Here is a 26,486-nt window from a genome sequence, read left to right as displayed (position 1 = left end):
TCTCTTCCATTTCACGTCTGCAGCTGGCAGGGACGTGGATGCAGATCTTTGTTTTCATTCAGAAGAGCATCTACAGATGGACCCAAAGCCCAGCGCAGTGCAGGGCAGGTGTTGCTCAGATGCCCAGTGCTGGGAAGTCTGACTTCAGAGGCACCTGCCGGCTCTTGCAGAGGTGCTAGTGGCCACTGAGAGGCAGCTTACAACACCCTTCCAGCCTGTGTGTGGTCCAGGCTGGTGGTGGAGCAGTGGGGTGGGAGGGGGAGTAACCAGCTCACCTGCTGCTGGATTGGGTGGCCTGATCTGGCTCCTCTACTACACAGTTAGGAGCTGTCAGCCACACAGTCAGTCTTCACCGTACTGGAATGCCCGGCCAGGGACCAGGGAGGGGCATGAGCCTGAGCTTCTAAGAGGACCCAGGACAGGGGGCAGGCAGCCTTCGTGTTTGTACTGTTGTTTCACTTGTGCATGGATATATCAGGGGTAAACATTCACCCTAAGGAATAGCACTCTGTGTAACCAAGTGTACTTTATCTGCAAGACTTTTTTAATCTGATCCAGAAGTGTTAAGCCAGCCAGAGCTCAGCGGGCCCGGCTGAGCTGGCCTCTGGCTGAGCTGGCTGGCCAGGAGACAGGCCTCTGCTCTCTGCCCAGCGGCCAAGTGCACTGACCTTGTAAGGCAGCTGCTTCACCTGACGCTTCCCAGCCAGTCATAGGCGAGGTCGCCCTGCTTCTGTGGCCTCGGCTTGGGAACGCGTTTGGAAGATCTGTTCCCACGGAGGTTCTAAGTGAACCCCACACCACTCTCTTCAGAGCGCCTCACCCAGCCTTTCCTTCTGCGGCAGGAGATATTAAACGCCTTGGACACCTACAAGGCTTTGGTGGTCTCTCTCAACGTGAGCAGCAAGGAGTTCCTGCAGACCGGGAGCGGCGAGTCCAAAGAGCTCCATGAGAACGTGGGCCAGCTGCGGCTGCACTGGGACGCGGCGCGGGCTGCGGTGGAGAGCTGGAGAGAGGGCTTGCGGCAGTCACTCATGCAGTGCCAGGTACGCCACCACAGCTGGCGCTGAAGGCCCAGTCCCGGGCACAGCCAGGCCCACGTGGGTGGGAGGGGCGGATATTTTTATCATTGTCAGGCTGCGTTGGCACAGCCAAATGTGTCTTGTGTTAGGAAACATGTGCTTTGCCATTTGTTTCTGAAGAGGCCCACCTGCTGTCTCATAGCCTGATGCTTACCCTGGGTCTCCTGCTCTGCTGCCCAGGCCACTCATAGTGTGAGGGTTTCAGCAAGCATTCCAGGGGTCAGAAATGCCACTCCAACCCATCTCTGTCCTTTTGTCATGAAGGCTCCTGGCCCTGGAACAAGGAGCAGTTTAACCTGCTCCACAGCCTTAGTAGCTGTATAATTTTTGGCAAATCATTGAATCTTCTGGACCTCAGTTTTCTTATCTGAAAAATTAGAGTCCCGGTGCACAAAATTTGTGCACGGGTAGGGTCCCTAGGCCTGGCAGGCAATCAGGGCTGATCAGGGCCTTCCAGGTGCTGGCTGGGCCCTTCCTTCCCCAGCTGCCAGCTGCTGGCTGGGACCTCCCTTCATTCCGTGCCACCCCCTGGTGGTCAGTGCACGTCATAGCGAGTAATCGAACTCCCGGTTGAACTCCTGAGGGGACACTGCATATTAGCCTTTTATATATATAGAAGATAGTAATTGATTCTGCAGATACATATTAAGCCATATATATATAATTAATTTTAGTGCCTCCATCACAGGATTCATTTTAGGACAGTATGCTTGTAGTCTTAGCCCAGCACCCGACACATACTAAATGCTCAGCCCAGGTTACCTCTAACCCCATCATAGGGAGCATGAGCCACCAATAAGCCCACATGCAGCCCTGTCCTTGGGTTATTATACATCAGGGGTAACCATTCATCCCAAGGAATAGCACTTCTGTGTAACTACGTGTACTTTGGCCACTCAACCCAGCACATTTGTGTGGTCTTCCTGTCATAGCAGGTGGGGCATTCTGAAGCCCCGCCTTTGCGTCAGCCCCTTTCACTTGGCAGATTTCATCCTGCCTCCTGGAGCTGTGCCCAGTGTTCTCTCCTTCCCCCTTTCCTTGTTTTGGGGCCTTTTATCCACTGGATAGGACAAGAAGAGCAGATGACTCTCATGGACGAGAGTTCGTTTTACGAATGGCCAACGCTGTGATGTGTGTTGTTTTTTAAGGACTTCCACCAGTTGAGTCAGAATCTGCTCCTGTGGTTGGCGAGTGCCGAGAGCCGGAGGCAGCAGGCTTATGTCACTGACCCAAAGGCAGACCCCCAGGCTCTCCTGGGGTGCCGGGAGGAACTCCTGGTAAGTCTTCTCCTGGGCGGCTCTGCACCTCCTGGCCTGTCAGGAGTCCTCCTTAGGTAGCCTCACCTAGTTTCTGGGAACAGCAGTGCCAGTGGGTGTCTGAGCACCCCTCTGTGTTCTGAAGCAGGATGACCTGCAGGGATGAAGAGCAGGCCCCAGAGCAGGAAGTCTTCAAGGCTCAGGAATGGAGGACAAGGGAGTTTAAGTTTAGCAATATCCTGAGACACTGAAGGCCATTGAAGCACTTTTCTCCCGTGTGAATATGGCTCATTTGGGGGGAAATCGGATGCAGGTGGTCCAAGTAAAAGTTTTCCTTCTCAGAGGTCACTTGTGTTTCCATATATTTATCTCACTAACGTGTTAACATGAGACCTCATTTGCACTCAAGTGGACATTTTTATCCACATACTTATATGTGGTTTAATTTTAAATATTTAACATTTAATCACAATGCTGGTCGTTGTTTAAAAAACATCGTTGTGCTAAAAGCTCTGTGAAGCCACGCTCTGCAGGATCGCTGTGTCCCACAGGACTTTCTGTGACGGAATGTTCTGTCTGCTCTCTGCCCGGTGTGACAGCTACTGAGTCCCTGAAATGTGGCTGGTGGGACTGGAAATGAACTTTTCATCTTAATTAATTTAAACTTAAACAGCCACATGTTGTCTAGTGGCTACCATATTGGACAGCGAGAGAGCCACATAACCACCCTCAACAATACAAGCAAATTTGCCGTCTGCCTTCATATTTCTAAATAGTACGCTGACGCTGCCTTTTCTCAATTCATTAGATTTTCCCTTGCCCTCCTGCCGTTAGTCGATAAGGGCCTTGTCTCCCCTCACTTCTTCCTCTGACTCCTCCAGCAACACAGTTGTCTCCAGAATGAGAAGGAATAAAAAGGGACAGGGTGTAGCCAGTTTGCTGTCCAGGGGATGCTGGGCTTGCGGACACAGGCGGGAGGAGTGGAAGGTTCTGGAGTGGAGCACCAGCCAGCGCTCATCCCTGATGAATGAGCACCTGCTCCTGCCGCACTAGCTCCCCTTTGCATAAACACCGTTTCACACTTGTCTGTCCTTAGCAACTGGAAAAGGAGCTAATGGAACGTCAACCTCAGGTGAACTCCCTACAAGAGATTTCAGACAGCCTTCTCATTAAGGGGCACGGAGAAGACTACATTGAGGCCGAAGAGAAGGTGCACGTCATTGAGAAGAAACTCAGACGGTTACTGGAGCAAGTGTCCCATGACTTAATGTCCTTGCAGGGAAGCCAGGTGAGTCCCCGGGTGGCTTTCAAATACAAAGATGTCATAACAGATGCAAGCAGGAAGGCCGCAAGCTCACCGTGGGAGTGGCGTCCCGAGTCATACCCCTCTCTAGCCGTGTGGCCTTAGAACATTACATAAGCCCTTTAAGCTGTTTCATCGTTTGTAGCATAAGAGGGATGGAACAAGAGTGCCTTCCTCTCAGCAGGGCTGGGCTACTCAGAACAGTTCCAATGCTTCTACCATTTCTGCCTTGCCTTCACGTTGAAGACGCGAGCCTTCACTTTTCTCACGTGTCACACTTTCAAGTCCTCTTCTCTGTCCCGCTCACTCTCCTCTGACCACTTTCTCATTTGTCTGCTTTCTGGCCTTTAAAATGTGTCCCAACTCAGAACAAACGAACACCCAAACCGTGGCCCTTCCAGTCCGGAGTCCACATGTCCTCCTGTGCAGCAGGACCACGTGGTCTCGCTGGCACGTGGTCCCGGCAGCACTTGCGCAAGCTCACTGCCAGCTCCTTCTGTCCCTCTTGCTCCTGCTGACCTCAGCCTCCCCCCACATGTGCTGTGGGTTTTTAATGCAAGAAGTTGGCCTTGTTTACATACATTCCCTTTTGTCTGAAAAAGCCCCTCTTCCGGGAAGATTTGAGCTGGGGGAGGGGAGGTGGTGTGATGAAGACTCTGCACGAAGCACGTTTTTGTGCTGTGGAGACTTCAGAACCTGTTTCCCTGAACTGAATGGACTCATGGGGTATGGATTGCAGATCCCAGACCCGTCTCTGCCCGGCCTGGACGAGGTGGATGCTGGAGACCAGCCTCCAGCAGTGTGCGTACCAGCTTCCCCGGCAAAGGTGAGAGCCCTCCCGCTGTGAGAACCGCACTGATTAGTTTCGAAAGCCACTGAGAGGACAGGAACAGGGGACTGTGCGGCCCCCAGAGAGAGCGCATAGCGCCATAGACTGCTCCAGCCTGCGGCGCAGTGGGGAAAGGCTTCCTCCACCTTCCTCTCTGGGATGGTAGCAGGTTGGGAAAGAGGGGAGCCCTCCAACTGGAGGCTTCCCGGTCTCCAGTAACAACAGATCGACAAACCCAGCTATTACCTCACAGAGCTTCGTATCAAACGTGTTCTCTAGTCGCCAAAGCTTGTCAGGAAGCCCACCTAAGGAAGGATGTTTCCTCACGGACAGAACTAAGAATTATATTCAGGTCACTAACTGGATTGTTTTCATCCAGGAGACCGGAGCAGAGAGAACTACCAAAGGCAAGAACAGGACAGACAGCAGGTAACAGCCCTGAATGCCCCTGTCCACCCACTCACCAAGGCCACAATCGAGGTCTTTGTAAAAACCCGGTTTTCTTCCATCTGGAAAGGGCGAGGCTTCTCTCCCAAACCTGCACCCCAGCCGTTGGTCCCATTTTAATCTCAGTCCTGGGCGTCTTACTTACATGAGCAGGCGGTCAGGAACCGGGAGTGGGTTCTGCCTCCGGACCTCCTGCTGAGCTCTCCCCCTTCTCTGTTGCCAGGGTGCCGGGCCCGGCTGACCCAGGCCGCTCACGGCCGCAGCGCTCCTTCCTGTCCCGGGTGCTCCGGGCGGCACTGCCCCTGCAGCTGCTGCTCCTGCTGCTGCTGCTCCTGGCCTGCCTGCTGCCCTCCTCCGAGGAGGACTACAGCTGCACGCAGGCCAACAACTTCGCCAGGTCCTTCTACCCCATGCTGAGGTACACCAACGGCCCACCCCCCACATAGAGGCTCAGCCTGTGTCCTCGGGAGCCCAGCTCACGGCCCCAGACCCACCTGTGAGTGACGGAGCGGCAGCACCGCCCAGGGACCTGCTGCGGACACCTCCCTCCGGGCGCAGCCAGAGGACTGGTTTGGGGATCCCTGGAAACTGCAGTTTCCTCAGGAGCCAAGCACTTTGTGAATTCTGACTTATTTGTAAACATTATTAAAATGTAGCTAATATGGTCAGGTGAACAGTAGTGTTCATCACATAGTATATATTCTAGAAACAAGCAAGCGGATTCTGCCTTAGGAATGGTTCGGAAACTCACGTGCACCCTTGGCTGATGGAACAAAACAATCGTATTTTAACTGTTTAGAATTAAATTTTACTCCAATCAGCTAACAATTCTGAGCTACAGGTTATAAACCAAAATGTTCTGTTCAGTACTTAGGTCTGCTCTTTTATATTGCGTTAAATTTTTAAAGAGATTATATTGCATGGATGTGTTGTGCATATTTTTTAACAATGCTGAATCTGTATGAATGTAAACTTTGATTTTTTTTAAGAAAATCAGATTTTAGCTTTGGACTAATGTACAGTAAATGCCAAAATACATACTTGATAGGGGCGTTTTTATAAGTTAATTTTATAAGACTTTTCACATTCAAAGTGCTGCTTCAGGTTTTAACTGTTTGGCTACAGGGGGGTTGGTACAGATACCTGAAGCTGTTTGTCGTATGTACAATGTTTCTCATTAAAACAAAAAATAGCCATACATTTGTTGTGCTGGATTATGTTACAAAGCAGCTAAATAGTGTGTGTAATCTTCCAGAACACAAAAATTATTCTTAAACTATTTAGTTCTGAGATAAGCTTTATATTCTACTTACTTAACGTTGTACAGAATAATATGAGATCTAGAGACCTACACCTTTATATGAGGCAGTTACTCGGTGTGTGACCCTGTAGAGCTGCAGGGAAGGATAATTTCACCCAGATTTTTCTATTCCCAGCTCTCTCCAAAGCGAACAAATAGTGTTTAGCAAACATAGGCAGAGCCATCTGCTTTGCATCCAGTCCCACTACCGCTCTCATTTTTCACTTAAAAAAAAGAGGGTGGTTAGAAGTTTCTGAACCAGTTCCTCGTTAACCACTCCTAACCTGCCCCTTGGGAGACACCACTGACTCAGCAGCAACCTCAGTCCCCTCTCTCCTCCCAAAACAAACCTCTGGGGAAGCCGAGGAGGCGCCGCTTCTGTGGATCAGACACCCCCAGGACGGCAGGTCACAAGCAGCTCACAGAAAGGGATCGTTGAAGAGATATGGAGGGAAAGGTACCTTTTTACCAAGTAACTTCAGAGTCTTTTAATTCTTTAAAATAATTCACTTCTCTGACCAAAGGAGGTGACCACTCAGACCTTTTCTGCCCCTAAGGAGGGACTCTGGCGAGTCCGAGTTGGAAGGGAAGTGTTGTTTGCATTTTGAAGCCTAATTATGCACACCAGGTCTCAGGAAGACCCTCCCCCCAGGGGAGCCTTTCTACAGGAAACTCAGTGCAGCCCCAGAGGTTAGTTAAACCTAATCCGCTTGACACTGTCCCAAGGTTTAGTGTTCCCCACCACAAAGGCACGTTTCATTAAGAAAACTTCAGCATGAATGAATTCTTTTTTCCCCATCCCTAAAGTGGGGTTTAATACTAAGTGACTCAGATGAGATAATTACAGAAAATCTACCCAAATTTATATATTTATATTTGTGGGCTGCATTTTACTTGAGCACCTGTGGTCATAAATCACAAGTGTGAGATTAGCTGGCTAACGATTAAATTGCTACCTTTTTAAAAAGCGTTCAACAGCATAAGTCAGAGATTCTTAACTCTTGAAGTTGTACACAAGCATTTGTGTTTATGTACCTTTTTCTAGGAAGAGTATCCGTGGTTTTCATCAAATTCTTAAAAGGCTCTGCAAACCTAAAATAGAATAGAATTCAGAATAGAATGGCAACGCTCCCTGAAAATCCTTATGCTCAACTCCCAACAAATACAGTTTTAAAACAAAAATTATGAAAAACACTTTATTTAGCTTATGTGACATTAAACTTCTTTCTGCAACAATGCCATAGACAGTAAAGGGACACAGCAAAGAAAAAGCAGTACCTGGAGGAACGGAAAGCAGATCTCAAAATCTTCTTTCACACAACAGCAAACATTTGTAAAAAGGCCCAAATTTAAAAGCCTGCTAATGGTACAAAGCATTCATTTGAAAAAAGTGACAAATGATAGGCAGCCAACAGTCTCAGGTACACAGGGCCACTGAGTAGAGTAACAGGACCGAGAGCCGCAGCAGGTGGACACCGCGCAGAGAACACCTGCAGCCACAGAGGCTGTGCAGGTAACGGGCACTGTTCTGGGTCGGCATCGCAAGCCTTGGCCCATCAAGGAAACCCACATCACATAACAGTGACTGGCCCACAAATGAATAGGATCCTCGACTCCAAAGCAAGAAAAAGGGTTATAAGATCACATATCACAAAGAATGCATATCTTTAGAGCTGCCACTACAGCCCCAATTCCAGCAACTTGGAGAGCTACAAAGAATAAAAAGCATATGTTTCACACTATAGGAAACCAAGCTCCGCAGGGAATCAGCAGTGCCTAAAAGATGTGAGAATTTTACATGAGTAAACTGGTAAACTTCCAAGAAACTGCACCTGGGGAAAGCAGTAACAGATAAGAGGAGGTGAGGGCGGTACTACCTACTAGCTGATGAGCCCAGGATGGGAGGACTGGAATAACAAAATGCATCTTATTTTTTCCACCTGTCAAGGATGCTATTCTGGCCCTAGCCGGTTTGGCTCAGCGGATAGAGTGTCGGCCTGCGGACTGAAGGGTCTCGGGTTCGATTCCCAGTCAGGGCACATGCCTGGGTTGCGGGCTTGATCCCCAGTGGGGGCGTGCAGGAGGCAGCCAATCAATGGTTCTCATCATTGATGTTTCTATCTCTCTCTCCCTCTCCCTTCCTCTCTGAAATCAATAAAAATGTATTTAAAAAAAAAAAGGATGCTATTCTGTAAAAGTTCATGTGAACCCCATCTAAGCTGAGAAGGTAGGCAATTGTAACTTAGCCGTCTCTCCCTTACGCACTGAGGCTCTTCAGAGCAAGCCCTGCAGCAGGGACCATGCTAACCAGAAGACGAAATCTGGCCTAAGCGTTGCCCGATGTAGGCTTATTGACCGTGGGCAGGTCAGTTTACCCCTCTGGCCTTTAATTTACACGTGTGTAAAAGATGGGACGGAACTTGTTATCTAGAAGGGTGTTCCAGAAATTGGGGCCGGCCCCACCACAAGCAGGCCCCACTGAAGCCAGAGCGGCCATGCTTGTCAGGCTGCTTTTAACTAGTTAAACTGCATGGCCTGCATTCAGTTCTGTCACTTATTCCCTGAGTGACCTTGAGCAAGTTTGCTTATCCTCTCTGGCTTCCACAGCCAAAAAGAGAGGACAACAGTCATTGCTGTGAGGATTAACTGGATGGGTGAGGCACTGAGAACTATGTCTGGCACACAGTAAGTGTTGCTCAAATATTTTTAGGTACTAAGTGATGTATTTTTACAATTCCCTTCACATAACCTTTACTGTTTTTAAAAGGTTTTTAGTGCTTAGAGAAATGTGTCAAATCTTATTTTTTAAAAATGGTTGGTTTCAAAACAGACCTAGAAATGGAAGGTTCACCTTGAAGAGGTGTCAACTTATCCAAGTCCCTCAGCCAATTTAAATACAACCAAACTTGATTGTCACATGCTAGAAGATGGCTTATATCTATGAACATATAATATAGCTCTGCCAAGAATTGGAAACTGATTGTTTTTTACTGACATCTGAAATAACTGTCCTTCCAGCTGAGTTAGCAGGGGAAGTAATCCAAATAAAGGGGGGTTCACTGCAGAGCTTTCGACTTAGAGTTTTGTTTTTATACAGTTAGCCTCCAGACCTGCTCTTATGAGGCTGACAAACGATAATCCTCTGATCCCACTTCAATGTGTCAGGAAAAATCTCTTCAAAATTATTTTAGGGTTGAATCCTTTGTAGGGAGTCCTGGTGGACAGCAAGCATGTGACAGGCCAGACCGAGGGGGTGTGGTGAGGGGGGAGGTGGTGCGGTTAGAACAACATGTGAAAACACAGCGCAGCTCTGGGTGCCCACACAGTCCCCCTCAGGCACTGCCTGCTCTCTCCGAGGAACCTGAGTGAACACTGTGCTAAGAGAATAGTCCATTGAGAATAGTCCATGGTGGTTATATAATTGAAATTTGCCTATATGACTCCATATTAGACCCTCATGTTTGGAAATAAGCACAAATCCCACTCATTCCCACAAAATAAGTTTCTCATATTAAATGATGATTTAAATATCAAAACAGTGGATCACTGTCCCATCACACATTAAGGTGTAGTTGGGCCCTAGCTGGTTAGAGCATTAGCTCGAGAACCAAAGGACATGTGGGAAGCAACCAATTGATGTGTCTCTCTCGTGTGGATGTTTCTCTCTCTCTATCCCTCCTTCCTTCTTCCCATCTCCCCCCTCCCTCCCCCCCCCCTTCCACTCTCTCTAGAAATCAATGGGGAAAATATCCTCAGGTGAAGATTTTTTAACAAGTGCAGTTGGGTGGGTTTTTGTTTTTCAATACTCAATTCCTGTTGATAGTTGTCAGCTCCTACTCCCCCTAGTTCAGGGATAGGGAACTTTTTTTCTGCCAAGGGCCATTTGGATATTTATATCATCATTCGTGGGCCATACAAAATTATCAACTTAAAAATTAGCCTGTTATATTTGGTCAAACAATTAATTAACTCACCCCTAATGCCTTGGCAGGGCCAGACCAAATGATTTCACAGGTCTTATATGGCCCTTGGGCCGGACGTTCCCCACCCCTGCCCTAGTTAATTCCTTTTAAAGACTGAACTTGAAAACACTGAAACCCTTGCATAGCTATGGGAGAATTTTAAATTGTCCATGGACCATTTTGGGGGATGGATACCCTGCAAAAAGACATTTAAAAAGAAAGTGCTATTAAAATAAAATCTTTAAAATGGACATTGATGAGTTTCCCCAAAACATGTAAAAATGGCAGCCTGATATTGCACACTGGTGGTTCTTAGAAATGTCTTAGAGGATATTTTTGGAGCAGATGGGCACAGAGACTCAAAACACTTCATCTGAAAGTGGGAAAATGCCCTTGAATATTAAAACAAAAACAAACAAAAAACTTTAAACTATAGACCATGCTATCTCAACAGCCTACTTGGCCCAGGCCCAGTACCAAGTAGGCCCCTCAGGTTGGGCTAAACAACCTGCGTCCCCAGCACACGCAAGTGAGGCCTGAGCCAGGAAGAGGTTACCAAGATGGTACATCCCCCTGATGCGCTGCGTCCAAATGCAGTGGAAGGCGCAGCCTCGAGAAGCATCAGGAATATCTGTGAACAGGGAGTCGTGGGCACTGATGAGTTTTCCTAAGAGCGTGCACTAGTCTGGATCAGCACAGGCGTGGCAGGGAAAGCTGCTTGATTAGATGCGAGTCCAGCCCGGTGCCCACCTTGGGCATCAATAATCAACCTAAAGACCTTCATTCCATTACCTCATTCTGTTTTTTGTTGTTGTTTTGCTTTGCTTTTAACCTGTTATCTCTTTTATACATACAATTAAGAGAATTTCATCGGCAAAGAACTGTTCAAGGCTAGGCTATCTTCTTTGCCTCCCGTCCCCCTCTATTTGTCATGGGGCTTCTAAGCTACTCAGAAAGAAGTAAAATTGACCCAGATCACACTGGTTCCCTGGTCCCTAAACAATCAAGCTTATTTTCTGTATTGAATCTCACTGAGGCTGTAACACTGAGTCATTAAGAATAATTTCAGACCACCTCAGAATATAGACAATGGTGTGTTCTCTAGATGTATGTCCCAGTGTTTCTGAAACAGTTCTGCTCAACTTTTAATAAAATTGCACCAATATCAAAATTAAGACGTATTCAAGGTCTCCCTAGCAGTAACCAACCTTTATATCATTGAATTATCCTAATGACTTAGTAAATACAGAGCGTGCTAGCCACAGTAAACCTATTTTCAAGAAGAAAATGTGTTTAATCTCATATCACAAGGTAATTTTTTAAAACCACAAAAATCACACATGATTATTTAATTGCTCACTTTCAAAACATAGATGTAACTCATTTTATGCATTCACTATGTTCCTGAAAATTTCCATTATTAAAAAGTAAGTTAAAATTGTAATTTGAGGTGCCTTATCATAATGTCCTATTTATGTTCTGCTTGGAATAAAAACTAAGATTTTACTAAGTTTCCATTTCGCCCAGTCTACCATATAAATATTCTGATGTTTCTATTTCACCCAGTCCACCATATAAATATTCTGATAAGAAAATATTTTAAAAGAGCCCGAGGGTGTAAAGAATTCTCTTGCTATAAGTAATTATTCTCTTCTTCATGTCAAGTTCACAAACCAGGTCTTGTTCAAGTTGGAACAGTTTGACTCTAAACCTGACACACTAGTTGTTCACCCTTCCCTAGGACGGGGTGCCTGGCACACACACAGCCGTGCCTCTGGATGGCTGTGGCTGCCCAGGAAACCGTGGCTGCCACCCATACCCACAGGACAGAACCCTGTTCCTGCAAACAGCACCTTTCCCAGCACATACACCCGGCCCTTTGGGACAAGAGAGTTTTTATGGAAGGGCAACTCCAGGGGCAGAGAGATTTAAATCTCCACAGTCCTCCATGAACGTGATCACACACACACACACACACACACACACACACACACACACACACACAATGAGCAGGCTCTCTGAATGCGCATCAGGAGGGAACGAAGAGGGCAGCAAGGTCTGGGGAAGAACCTGGCTCCCATCCTAGCTGGAGCACTGGCTCCCTAGTCACAGTCCCTCTGTCCCTCAGCAGAACAGTGCTGACATCAGTCCTCCCAGGCCTGTGAGGCAGGAGGTTTTCAGCCCTGCATTCAAGCGGTCCAGAGAGAGCTTACAAAGGTCTATCCTAAAAGGCAGGTGAGGTCACACAATAAAGGTTGTATTGAATCTCACTGAGGCTGTAACACTGAGGCACTTGTAGGAAGTAGGAGTCTACTTCCTACAAGTGCCACGTTCTCTCAACCCTTCCAAGCCCGATTCCCACCGTGCATTCCAAAACTTCCAAGATGTTTTTCCCAAAGGGGTGGGGAAAAAATGGAAAGTAAAAAAGGGACCACACTGATATCCTATGAGGCCCAGCAAGACAAACTGCATCCCAGCGCGCCCCTAGTCGCCCCGACTCCTGGGAAGTAGGGAGGTCGGGAAAGGATGGTACAGACTGAACCCACCGTGACTGAGGAGGGAGCAACAGAAAGACGAAGCCCGCCCATCGCGATGGAGCTCACGATCGCACCGGAGCTCACGCTTCAGCCGCTACCTCTGCAGCCTGTTCACCTCAGGGCTGGTCTTCACTGAGACAGGGGTTCTGAGAGCCCTCTTTGCTCTTACTCTTCTCTGCTGGGCTGCACTCAGACTCCGTGACCAAGGACTTGCACCCATGAAGCGTGTGGGCATTCAGCATCTCCAGCAGCAGGTCGTAGACTGGGACCACGTTTTTGCACTTCATGCTGAGCAGGTGTTCCATTCCCTTGTTGCTATGGGGACAAAAAGGTACTGAGATTCTGTCCTGTGATGCAGCCCCAGGAACTCAACGTAAGTCGAGCACACACTCGGACACACGCACTTCCCTAAGCCCTTTGTTCTATGGCTTTTGCATCTGGCTCCTTCAATAATCTACACTCAAGGGCGAGGACAATGCCCTATGACCTCTGTGTCCCATCACCCACCCACAATGGCCTGGCAGTGCCTGGCACAGCGTGCAATCGATACTCATTTATTCATGGTAGTCACTGCAGGCACTGGGTTGGCTGAACCATTGCTCCTGAGGGAAATGCAGGGTTAGGGTCCTGAGAGCCTTGGGAACACTATACAGCACTTTGGTACTATGCATGGAGGCCATTTGTGGACACTGAAATCTCCAACAACAAAAATGCAAACACATGGCACTAAATAGGCCACATGAGGAACACTTGCTGCAGCGTAAGGAAGGCAGAGCATGGCCTTGGTTGACCTCGGCTGGGGATGTAAGCACAGGCCACTCGAATGCTTTGCCACTCTGTGACTGTCCCCAAGTGATCACGAAAGTGCCGTGAGTAATCAATCGGGAGGTTACAAATAAAGTTTAGCAAGCGGGCAAATTCGCAAATACAGAAACCGGGATTACGATAGACTACTTGTTCTGCAAATGGTTGTGTGCAGAATGATCATTAAACAGAGGCAGAGGCTGTTCTCATTTCTTAACCCTTGTTAAAATTCTTGAGGGGCATGTGTTCCTCCCCATGGCCCCTAGACTTTCCTCCTTATCTCCCCTCTTCCAGCCCCAGGGCAAGCACCCTCATCCTGGGTGAGACAAAGCCACCATGGGACGTCCCTCAGCACTACCGCGGCCCTGCCTTCCTAAGAACTGCGGACTCACCAGTTCTCAGGTCTCATCCTTATGTCCTGGTGCCATCGCAAGGAGAGAACAGCTCTCAGGGAGGGCTTTGTGCACTCCCCCAGAACACAGAGCTCAGGAGTTGCTCTAGGAAAGCTGGGTTTAACCTCTTTAAGGAAATGACCTGGGGACTCCAGCCCTAGGTGGTGCAGGGATGGGTGGCAGGTCACTTTAAGGAAGAACCTGCCCCTTTTTGAACTCCATAAACAAGCTAAAATCCCCAGCAACTAAGAATTAGATGAGCCACCACAGGATGCCACAAAGATCCTGTAAGGAGCCACGTGCCAGCCGTTCGGTGCCTACCATGTGCTGACCTTTGGTTACAGGTGTGTGCCCTGATGAAGAGCCCCATTCCCTTTCAGGGCTTCATCGTCCTTTAAAGGCCACAATTCTACTGTATCCACCTCAAACTTAAAAACCCTTTTCCCAAAGCTCTCCACCCTCTGAACATGTGCCCCCTTCCCCGCCACATACCGGGGGGAAGGGCCCCTTACGGATTGTACCTGGCGTGCCTGACGTGAGAAAGGAGCATCAGCAGGTTAGCCAGGCGGATGGACTGCTGCTGGGAAGGGATGCCGCTCTTGGCGATCACCCAGACCAGAGCATCGGTCACAGCATTCAGCAAGTGAGTCAGCTTCCGGCTGCTCTCGGCCTCCTGAGCTGCTGCAGCTAAAGGGTACATACCTAGACAAAGAATCAAGGCCATGACTCACTGCTCTGAGAAAAGGAAAAAGAAGTTGTGTGCTCAGGCACTAGGCATGCCAACATTCTCCTGACAGGAGGGCAATGATCAAACGGGTTCTGACATCTGCATGGATAGTGGTGTCCCAAGAGCCAGCCCCATGGCTGAATGGGAAGAGTAAGCCTGGCTGAATTTGGCCCAGAATTGTGGCCTTGCCTTGAAAATGTATCAAACCATTATATGGTGAATGTCATTTGCATGAACAAATACACATATAGAGATGGTCAGAAAGTGAGAGTAAGTATACTCTTAGCCCCTGGAGAGCTCTTCATTAAATTGCATGAACAAATACACATATAGAGATGGTCAGAAAGCCCTTGGAGAGCTCTTCATTAAGGGGAGTTTAATAAACATAAACTGCTGACCACTGCTACACAGCTTCTCCCGCCCACCCCCTCGTGTGTGCCATGTGTAGACAGTCACAGTAGGCTCACCGCCACCTCTGTGCAGGCCATGAGCATCCAACCTCTGGCGGCACCTTGCTGGGCACAGGAAGACCACCAGTCTGGAGTCAACAGACCTACTTGATGTCCGCTGTCTGTAGCTCTCTGACCCAAGACCAGTTCCCAGGTCCTCCAACCTCACCTCATCATTGAGCAAAGCTTGCAGACACATGTCTGCTGAGGTCTCCACAACCTTCCCACCAGGTGCCCTGTGTTTAATTCCCCTCTGACTCTAGGATCTGAGACACTGTGGCCTCCCAAAGGTTGCAAAATAACAGCTCAGGTAGCTCTCCTTCCCTCCACCCCATCCCCAACCTCTGACTCCCTGATTCCTGGAAGCAGGAAAATAACCAGCTTCTCTTCCAGATTTTCAATTTCAAACTATAAATAGCAAATATATGAAACCAACAGGGGAAATGTCAATCTTTGACTGTAATGAGAATGAAGGATGGTTGGTACTCCATCACCCACCGAATCTGTTTTGGCAATTTTTGTTCTCTATTTTTATTGGCATTTTCAGTTCAATTAAGGCAAGGGACATACTGAACCAAATTATGCAAGTGTAGTGCTTCACCACATCCCTGCGGCACATCCCTCCATAATGTCTCATGATGCAGATTTAAAATATCCGTCTTTTAAACTGCCCGGAACTGCTTCACTAACCACCTGCTCACCTCCTTTTCCACAGGGACTGAGTCCTCCCACTGTCCCCCCCAGCACGTAACCTGCCCTTCCACTGCAGAGGAAACAAGCCCCAACCTCACCCCAACGTGCCCCTTTGAATGGCCAAAATCAGATCTGCTCTCGGGGTTGAGGCCAACTGGGACAGTTCTCAAGGGCACCAGACTCTCCCTGCTCTTTTCATCCTCAGCTCCCACCACACCTCACCTTGAAACTTAACTTCAATTCCTTGAACAGGTGATGCCCTGAACATGCTAAACTTTCTGCTTAGGAACTCTCTTATCATCCTCCTCTCTCCCTACTCTTGTTATCTATATTCATTCCTCCTTCAGATCCCAGCTTGCTTGAACTTCCTTCTGGAAGCTTCCCCTGATCTGAAAGCTGGATGTCTTCACATATGCCCCACCCCCAAAGAAATTGGACATAAGCACTTCAAGAGCACAGACCCATCACCTAGTGCCATGACTGGTGTGAAAGAAATGCTCATAAATGGAAGAATTAGAATGAATCCCATAGGTTCAAATTTTTGCAATTTTTAGCCAATCACGCCATCATAATTGAAATGATAAATATGCATGCTAAGGCATATTTTAGGTATACCATGGAAAATTATTAATCAAATGAAAATATGGAGAAATTGTTTTAAGCTTCCTTTCCTTAAAACTGACCCCAGCTTCAAGGTCTGTTTCATACACTCTGTCAGAGTTTCTAAAATGTAAGGAGAGAAAGTGGACTCTGTCCTTGCTTATGCTTTTAATTTAATGTTACAAATAATCCAGAAGAAAAAAGCCTATGCCTCCAGATGTCTAAAATCTAGCATAGAAAAGACCCACCTCTCCTATCAGTGGAAACTTTCCAATAGAAACAGAATCCCACTTTCTACCAGCTGAACAGATTAAATTCATCTTGACAACTGTTATGACTACTACCAACAAGAAAGGAACTTTCCTAAAGGAAGATTTCTTAAATTTGGATTTACCATAAACAAACGCTAGTCATTTACTGCCATGAGTGGTAATTACATCACATGCCTGCCTCACCCTCTGTAATTCTCTCAAATGTTGACAGTCTGTCAGATGCTGCCGGGACGCCATAGCCTTAGTCTCCCATTTGCACAGATGATGCTTTTAGCTTTCACAACAACACAATATGATGTCTCACAGGCTAGAAGGACCGTAAGGAGCCTTGCCAAACAGAAGGCTTTCTACTGCAATGTGTTGTAACAACAAGGAAACTGCTTTCTAAGGAGCACTTTGCTGCACAGAAATGAGTTCTAAACAACTTCTGAAGGTAAGAGAAGCCCCATACTGTGGCATTGGCTGTTCCTCCTGTGCCAACGTGGGACTATACTTCTCAAGTAAATCTTCCCTTTAACAAAGATAGAAGTGGCAGCACACGTCAGGTGATATCTGTAGGTGGGTTGAAAGAGACCAGTAAAAGTTTATTTTTTTCCATGATCAATTCCCAATGTCCCAGCTGGACATTTCCTCTAGGCACATCAACTTAATTGCTGATGTAAGCTGGGCCTTTGTATTTTTTTAAATATATTTTATTGATTTTACAGAGAGGAAGGGAGAGAGATAGAGAGTTAGAAACATCGATGAGAGAGAGACATCGATCAACTGCCTCCTGCACACCTCCTACTGGGGATGTGCCCACAACCAAGGTACATGCCCTTGACCGGAATCGAATCTGGGACCTTTCAGTCCGCAGGCCAACGCTCTATCCACTGAGCCAAACCGGTTACGGCTGGGCCTTTGTATTGTTTTATAAAAGGTGAATGGTAACAGTAAATGTCAAGAAGATGCCAGAAGCCCCAAAGCATTTAGGAGTCTTCTTGACTTTCTCTACAGTTTTCATTGTCCAATAATTTATCATTTCTACTCAAACTGCTTGCTTTCCAGAACTGAGGTAGGGAGTGTACCAGGTTCAAGGGGCATGCCCTGTCAGGTAGGTGAGGCCAGATTTACCCAAGGAGAAAACACCCAATAGTTGTCTTCAGGGCCTCTGAGCCTCACATGACATTCAGATTCCTTCTCTACTCGCTCTACTCTTTTCTTCTCTCCTCTCTTCTTCAAGACCTAACCCCACCCACCCCTGTCCAGTAATCTCCTCAACAGCATCTCATTCAGTTTTGGCTTCAGGAACTGCTGCTTTGGCTCCAATGAACAAAATAGAAACAGAAGCATGGTTACATGGAACAGACTGACAGCTGTCAGAAGGGAGGAGGGTTGTGGGGCTGGATGAAAGACCGTGAAGGGATTAGCCAAAAGACACATATACACAACACATAAACACAGATAACAGTGTGGTGATGGCCAGAAGAAAAGGGGGGTGGGGACATGTGGATTTGGACAAAGTAGGGATAAATGGGAATGAAAGAGACTTTGCTTTGGGCCATGGGTGCATGATGCCGTGTGTAGATGATGTTTTGTTGAGTTGTACACTTGAAACCTGGATGGTTTTGTGAACCAATGTCACTCCAATAAAATCAATTAAATAAATAAATATATACAATGAATGAATGGACCATTGAACATAAAAATAAATAAATAAAGTGGCATAATATGATATCACAAATTCCTATTCTTTCAAACATTAAACACTAAGATTGGATAAAATCTAGGTAATAAAACCCCAAAGGAAGGGATCCGTAAGTCCTTAGTTGAGGATTAGAACTTGGACATACATATTATTTGAGAAAGAAGAAATAATAATGAAAGGTCCAACAAGAGTAAATAGCTAAGCAAAACAATCCATACCTGGTATAGCAGGTGGACCAAGTAAATACCACGTAAACAGTAAACTGAACAGTATGAAAACGATATGCAAACTTAGAAAAGTGTGCAAAATAACACATCTCTATTGCAGCAATATTTATAATGGTAGAGAAAAAAAGAACTGTATATTAAGTAAGTGATTGAACAATTTAGACCAGCGGTTGCCAACCAGTGGTCCGCGGGCCACTGGTGGTCCATGAGGTCTGAAAGGTTGGTGACCGCTGGTTTAAGGAAACCTTTGGAGCAGTGGTCACCAACCGACGGTCCTCGGACCACTGGTGGTCTGTGAGGTCCGAAAGGTTGGCGACCGCTGATTTAGACAATGCCCTCACTGGAAAGATTAACTTAGCTCTCTCCTAGTTGACCTGAAGGGATTTCATAGCATTTTGAAAAGTAAAAAAGCAAGATACGGAGAACTATTTTATATAGTGTCCCAACTTTTTAAAAATGAAAAGCCTACCTTTGTATATGTTAGAAGTGAGGTATTATTATTTTTTTTAATCCTCACCCAAGGATATGTGTGTTTTTTTCATTGATTCTAGAGAGGGAGGGAAAGGAGGGGGAGAGAGAAACAGAGAGACATCAATCAGTTGCCTCCTGTACACGCCCCAGCTGGGTATCAAACCCTCAACCTGTGTATGTGCCCTGACTGGGAATAATACCTCACAGCCCTGGACAGTGAGTGCTGGGACAACACTCTAACCACTCAGCACACCAGCCAGGGCTGTGAAGTTTTATTTTAAATTATTATTAAAAGATGGGAGGAGGCCTTAACCAATAAAGAAATTAAAAAAAAAAAAAAAATAAAAGATGGGAGAAGGTACAAAGTCAACACTATGGTTAAGATGAACTATTTGGTGTTGGGGTAGAAAAGTTAAGCAAAGGCAATTATGGGTACTCTTTCAAAGTACCCATAATTTTTTACATAAGATGCTATGCTGTTTATGTAAAACTACAGGCCCAGTGCATAAATTCGTGCAAGGATGGGGTCCCTCAGCCTGGCCAGCAATCGGAGCAGGCCAGCCAGGGAGAGGGACTGGGGGAGGTTGGTCAGCTGCAGGAGGTTGGCCGTGGGAGTGCACTGACCACCAGGGGGGCAGCTCCTGCATTGAGCATCTGCCCCCTAGTGCTCAGTGCACATCATAGCTACCATCCTGTTGTCCAGTCATAATAGTTGCTTAGGCTTTTATATATATAGACTGGAGGCCTGGAGGCTCGGTGCACAAAATTCATGCAAGAGTAGGCCTTCCTTCCCCTGGCTGCTGGCACTGGCTTCCCTCTGGTACCTGGGGCCTTGGTTTCCCTCCGGCCGCCAGCAGGCACCCAGAACCCAGGCTTTCCTCCAGCCACTGGCAGGCACCTGGGACCCAGGCTTTCCTTCAGCTGCCAGCAGGCAATCAGGACCTGGGTTTCCCTCGCAGCCCCGGCTTCATCTGGAAGGTTGTCCAAAAGGACGTCTGGTCTAATTAGCATATTATGCTTTTAGTACTAAGTATGTACATATATTTCTTTATCTATAATACTAAAAGCATAATATGCTAATTAGACCTGACGTCCCTCCAGACTAAGCCGGGGCTGCAGCCATACGATCAAGGCAGCCGCCCATGGCTGTGAGGGAGGGATCCAGGCAGCCGCCCGCGGCTGTGAAGGCCCACTCTTGCATGAATTTCGTGCATCAGGCATCTAGTTATTATATATTTATCTGTCAATTGATCGATAGACCTGTTAAAGAATGGTCACCAAAGTTATGGTGGTTTTCTTATGGGGGGATTCCTAGTAATTTTTGTTTTCTTCCTTATGTTCTGCTTTTGTTAGAATGTTTACAATAACCGAATATTATTTACATAAGAAATAAAAACAGCAAAGCTACAACATAATCATATCTTAGATATGACCTTCCTAATTTCCCACCTCTAACCCTATATTTCCCTCAAGGCAGGCCCCTTCCTTCCTGGCCCCTCCACCACGTTAGTTTAGGCTCTCGTCACTCTCAACTCTGACTGGGCACCATGCCTCGGTCTCCCCCCTCTCCAGTCAGTCCCCCACATGGAAACCAGGATAACCTTTCAAGAAGGCCCTGTCCATGATACTCCCATCTGAACCTCTTCCAGGGCTGCTCGATGCCCCAGGCAGCAGTTCCCAGCCCAAGGCAGGCAGTGAATCTTCAGCCATGCATTGTACAGCCCTGTCCACCTCCCTCTGCTCTGCCACTGCGTGACTTGCAGCTCCTGGCTCACCCAGGTCCTTTCATTCCTCCACACTTATTTCTTCCACCTGCCCATCAATAAAGACTCATGCAAACCGCACCCCCTTCTACAAGCACTCCAACATCTCTCTCTTTCCTGTAGTCCTCTGTACACGCTTTATTATAGCACTCCCTCCACCATGAGCTACTTGAAGGCAGGACTATATTTATAACGTCTTTACTGAGTGAACCATTGAATGAACAAATGAATCTGTAAAAGCAGAACTCAAAAGAGAAAATACAAATGCATGTCAACCATTTACAATGTCTGCATAAATATTGAAAAAGGCTGAACGGTAAACATTTTAAAGTTCGTTTTTCTCTTTTCCAGTAAAGTGGCTTGAGCCACTTTTTAAATTAATACTGGTAATTTGCCCATTGAACAATTTATATTCAAGTTAATAACAGTTTAAATTCCTAACAGAGAAGTCAGAAAGAAAGCCATTTTCCCCTTTTTAAATAAAATAAGAAGTTCAATACTCTCCCCTTCCCAATAAAACACGGCCCAGCTGTGGGTTACTCACTGGAGTTCAGGAGGATCATGGCCTTGACACAGAGATACTCGTTGTGTTGGAGTTTTAACTCACGAAACCTTGAAGTCGTTGCCAGGAGCATGTCAAAGATTTCCAGAATTCCTTCCACGCATTTCCCTTCATCCCTACAATAGTTCATTTGGAAATTTAAGAAAATCACAGCCACCAACAAAGGCAATAAGGAGTATTTTCTTTTTAAACTTAAATTTCAATTTGTACATGTTTTAACTATAACAAGGTGGTGATGAGACCACACCCAGCGATATGAAATTATCAGAATTATCTTCTTATAAAGAGAACAGGGCATTTCCTATAAATACCAAAATTAAACACTTGAATAAATACTATTTAGGCAAAAGCCTGCATTGGAACTACATTTTTCTTCTACCTGCTCATAAATGTTATCTTAAAGGAATAACATTTTTGTTGGTAATCTAAACCATGTCAGCCAACCAGCCTGTGACATGACACATATTACTCAAGTGAGACATTCCATGGCCCCATGAGATGGCTCTAAAGTGTTCATGAGGAAGATTGACCATTACAGAAGCTAATATCCCAAGACGAAATAACCCTTCATATCTAGGGTTTAACTCTCATTTCCTGGTGGTCATTTGGAAACTGGAGGGGCAACTAAGAGATGTGTAAATGTAATTTGAAAAAAGTTAGCATGACATACAAAGAAATCACAATGAGAGAAGATAGATTAGAATTAGAAAAGGCAGAGAGATGGAGACATGGAAATTTCTGACTTGCCAAAGATTATTTTTAAGCAACAGTTTTAGACAAACTTTGAAACATAAAATCAAAATTCTTTTCAGCACTCCTTAAAGAAATGATTCTTTAAGTATACATTTGAAATAAATTACTTTAAAATACCAGCTAGAAAATACCAGCTTCAATTAACTCCCACCAGACACTTATTATTCTGCCTCACTGCTCCCCAAAAATGTCTATCATCATTTGTCTTAAGAGTTATTGGAAGTCCTTGATAAGCAGTTAGATGATTATGCTACAAAACTTTCATTTGCTTCTAAAAACCTGTGGCAAACAGTAAAGGGCAGCCATGGGTTTCTTTGAGTTTCATTTTCAGTCTCCGTAGCAGCCCCGGGGAGATTTGAGATCTTCAAAGAACTGACTATTCCCCTCTTCCTTCCCCCAACCCCAAGCCAGGCCATTTACGGAGATGGTGGTGGTTGAGGAAGGGAGTCTGTAGAATTCAAATAAACAGACACCAGCGGGTACTGCCAAACCTGGGGAAGCCCTTCCCGGACAGTGCTATGCTAGGACAGCAGCTCACCAGGACCCTGCATTCCACAGCATTCGAAACCTCATACCCCCAGACTCACCTACACAAAGCTACAAGCATGCAAACTGCTCACTTTGGCAAGCAAGCATGGCAACTTCTGCAACCAGCTGAGACTTTCTGAAAGTGCACTCATCTATATATATAAAAGCCTAAGCAGCCGTTATGACCAGTTGACCGAATGACTGGTCACTATGACACACACTGACCACCAGGGGGAAGATGCTCAATACAGGAGCTGCCCCCTGGTGGTCAGTGTGCTCCCACAGCCAACCTCCCACGGTCCCTCCCCCCGGCCGGCCAGCCCTGATCGGGACTAGGCAAGACATCCCTGATTGGCCCTGATCGCCAGCCAGGCCAAGGGACCCCACCCATGTACGAATTCGTGCACCGGGCCTCTAGTTAAATAATGAAACCACCAGTGTCCTGAAGTCACTCCTAGGGAAAGGCCACCTTGGAGAATCAGAGCCCTGACAAAGGGTGCTAAAATCTGTAGGAAACCCCTATCCCTCCGCACACCCTAGCCTACTCCCTCCCTGCTCTGCACTTCCCCAGGCAGCCCGCTGCAAGTGTCCAGTAAGGACAACGCATGTCCTGCACATAGCAGAGGCACAAGAAATACTTTTTCACTAATTACCCCTCATGCCACACCATCAAATCACTCTGCCTAGGGGTAAGCAATACTGGAAATTATGATTATTGGGCTTGAGGACATCTTATACTGGGAAAAAGCTGGTTTTAAAATATCTCTGGAGGCAAAAACAAAAAAATCCACGAACTCCTGAATAATGGTTGCTTCTTTATTCTTCTGTGAAACTCAGTCACAGGTGAGTTCATGCACACACCAGCGCACATGTGTGTGCACGCACATACACACGCTCACCACCAACCCTAAGTAGTATAAGGGGACTCATCTGAAATCAACCCTATTTATAGAAGTTATCACCAATGCCTAAGAACAGGTCCATAAACATTGAAATTAGTACCCTTTCCTCATTAAAATACATGCCATATTTAATGCAAATTCATATTTCAGAAATGAAGGAAGAGTTTACATCTTAGAGCATAAGCTTTGACAAATGCTGTAACTAACAGTAATCAGAACATGTGTACCTCATGGAGAAGGTGAATTTCTAAGCCAGCTCTAAAGAGCTAAGTCTGATTGCTTTCTCTAGGAGGTGTGATAGCCAACCATTTCATTCACGGAGTGGCAAAGTTACAATACTTTATCTCACAGGCTGTAGAAAATAAATGAGCAATATAGGATCAATAAGGCACAATACCTCCTAAATGATACCCTAATAAAGTTACACATGGAGAGAATTATGCAGAACAGAGTGAGGAAGCACTTTAACAAATTAGTGAGCTCTATATAATTGTAACTACGATTGACAGTGAATTATGTGTAAGAAATTAGGACAGGATTAAAATATTTGAATTCACGACAGAGGGTATATGAGTTGAATGTTAAAATGTTGAAACAATATGTCAATCAAACCAGTCTACTCATGGTAAATTACTGCACACCATTTGTCCATAAACTAGTTATAAGTTAAAAAGTAGTAGTTCCACGGAAGAAGACTTGACTTTGGGTAGTAAACACACAATGATGTATTATAAAATTGTACACTTGAAACATAAAATCAAACCAGTCTACTCATGGTAAATTACTGCACACCATTTGTCCATAAACTAGTTATAAGTTAAAAAGTAGTAGTTCCATGGAAGAAGACTTGACTTTGGGTAGTAAACACACAATACAATATGTAGATGATGTATTATAAAATTGTACACTTGAAACATATATAATCTTATTAACCAATGTCACCCCAATAAATTCAATAAAAAAATTTTAAAGTAGCAGTTCCATATGGACTATCTTATTATTTGATAACCACACCCCTTTTATAAAAGAAAAATATTCTGTTTGATACCAAGGACAAAATGTTACATGAGTAAGCCTCACTTTGGGGTACACTATTTTGTGCCTACTTATATATCCACTGGCAGCATCCATGTGGCTGTAGACCTCAGTTTACCTCTGTGTGGATGGCAATGGGAAGAGGGGCTCAAGGCTTAGTGCATGGAAAGAACTTAAATATTGTACTCAAGTGAAAATGTGAGTACAAAAGGGAACTGAAAATTTAGAAGTGAAAATTCTGTTGGTACCTTGAAGAATATTTGGTACACAACTAATGTGGATGCAAACTCAGAACATTCATAATTATGTGTATGGTTCCACGAATCCCATAAACACTCATAATGGGGTCCAAGCCCAGATCCAAACCTCCTCTGACTTTTTAAATAACATTTAACATTAGACAGTTTTCTGTTTATGCTAAGGACACCAAGTGTCTTAGCATATATGATTTTTTTTTTTAGCAAATAGAAGCTCACATTCTGTGGTAAATCTTCATCTGAATTTGTGATTCTAGCGGTTACTGAAAGAACTACCTTGTTAGAAATAAGCTGAGACAACCGGATTTTCCTCTCATCCTCAGTAGGTTCAAATTTTCTCTCTGCAGAAGCCTCAACAAGTAGCAAAGGAAGCAGAAATTATATTCTCAGTCTCACAAATGGGTTAATTTAATTGTATTCACTGCTTATATGGTCATACCACCACTTGAAGGAACTCTGATAGGACAAGTCACCAAAAGACAGTTATTTTAAGTAGTGTGAAAATTATTTATTCACATTGTAAAAAAGATTCATAATAGAATGTCTTTACGGTGGATTTCATAATAGAATTTCCTTATGATTTTTTGAATAAGTAGCATTTTGAATATTTTTGAATAAGCAACTCCTCCAAAAATATACTCATTACATAAAAACATATTTTTCTCTATATAATAAATGCACTCAAAATCTTAGATTTGAAATTCTAGACTTTACAGAGTTAATGTGTTAAAAACAATAACAGGAATGGCAACAAAAATAACCATCCACAGGCACTCCAAAATAATGCCTGCTCAATGTCTGCATTTACAATTCCCAAGAACTCCTCTTCTATGGTCAAATAAACTAGATTTATGTTGTAAACAATACTTTCAAATATTTTTAAAGAGTAATGTGAGGCCCTAGCTGGTTTGGCTCAATGGATAGAGTGTCGGCCTATAGACCGAAGGATTCCAGGTTCAATTCCATTCAAGGGCATGTACCTAGGTTGCAGGCTCCTCCCTGGCTCAGACCCTGGTCAGGGCTCGTGCAGGAGGCAACCAATCGATGTGTTTCTCTCACATCAATATTTCTGTCTTTCTCTCTCTCTTCCACTCTCTCTAAAAATCAATGGAAAAATATCCTCAGGTGAAGATTTTAAAAAATAAAGAGTAATTTGAGTCTGTAAAAGAGTAATGTGAGTCTGTTAAAATAGTATCTTAAAACAATGACTTCTGGTGCCCCCCTCCCTGAAGCACACCTGTGCCTTTTCTTTTCCCTTCCCTTTTCCCCCTCCCCTACATTGCCCCCCCCCCACAAATGACTTCTTTGTGTGTGTTTTTTCTATTAACTAAAAGCTGCACTTAAAATTTATCTAGAATTTGTGTCAATTTATAGTAACTTATACACAAACTTGCAGAAGTTAAAGAGCCCATACAAAGAGGAGAGTGAATTGTACTAAAAACCAGGAATGAAACAGTCATTGAAAATTAACACTAAGTATGGCATTAATTTAGAAATCAAGACAAAAAAGTAAAATACTTTAATCCCAAGTCTGAAAATTTATTGGTTCATCAAGGGACAGCACTTCCTCCAGCACTAACCTCTAGGAGAATTGGGCCAGGTGCACAAAAATTTGTGCACTGGTGGGGGGGGGGGGCCCCCGCCCCGGCCG

General features: G+C 45.4%; 2 protein-coding genes across 2 annotated transcripts in view; one reads left to right on the top strand and one right to left on the bottom strand.

The window, feature by feature from the left end:
* The window catches only part of SYNE2 (spectrin repeat containing, nuclear envelope 2), a 269,558-nt gene extending 263,446 nt beyond the window's left edge, over positions 1–6,112 (top strand). The window contains exons 110-115 of the mRNA XM_014545947.1: positions 843–1,043; positions 2,228–2,356; positions 3,432–3,623; positions 4,378–4,464; positions 4,847–4,896; positions 5,138–6,112. Coding sequence (XP_014401433.1) covers positions 843–1,043; positions 2,228–2,356; positions 3,432–3,623; positions 4,378–4,464; positions 4,847–4,896; positions 5,138–5,360 — 882 coding nt within the window. The 3' untranslated portion in view covers positions 5,361–6,112. The remainder of the gene's footprint in view (positions 1–842; positions 1,044–2,227; positions 2,357–3,431; positions 3,624–4,377; positions 4,465–4,846; positions 4,897–5,137) is intronic.
* Positions 6,113–10,222: 4,110 nt separating this feature from the next.
* The window catches only part of ESR2 (estrogen receptor 2 (ER beta)), a 42,491-nt gene continuing 26,227 nt past the window's right edge, over positions 10,223–26,486 (bottom strand). The window contains exons 8-10 of the mRNA XM_005874034.2: positions 21,343–21,476; positions 14,431–14,611; positions 10,223–13,028 (exon numbers count right to left, since the gene is read on the bottom strand). Coding sequence (XP_005874096.1) covers positions 12,830–13,028; positions 14,431–14,611; positions 21,343–21,476 — 514 coding nt within the window. The 3' untranslated portion in view covers positions 10,223–12,829. The remainder of the gene's footprint in view (positions 13,029–14,430; positions 14,612–21,342; positions 21,477–26,486) is intronic.

Source organism: Myotis brandtii, unplaced genomic scaffold (assembly GCF_000412655.1).
Source record: "Myotis brandtii unplaced genomic scaffold, ASM41265v1 scaffold423, whole genome shotgun sequence".
In the NCBI taxonomy this organism is placed as follows: Eukaryota; Metazoa; Chordata; class Mammalia; order Chiroptera; family Vespertilionidae; genus Myotis; species Myotis brandtii.
The sequence above is the reverse complement of the archived record's forward strand: the minus strand, read 5'-3'. Positions and strand labels throughout refer to the sequence as shown.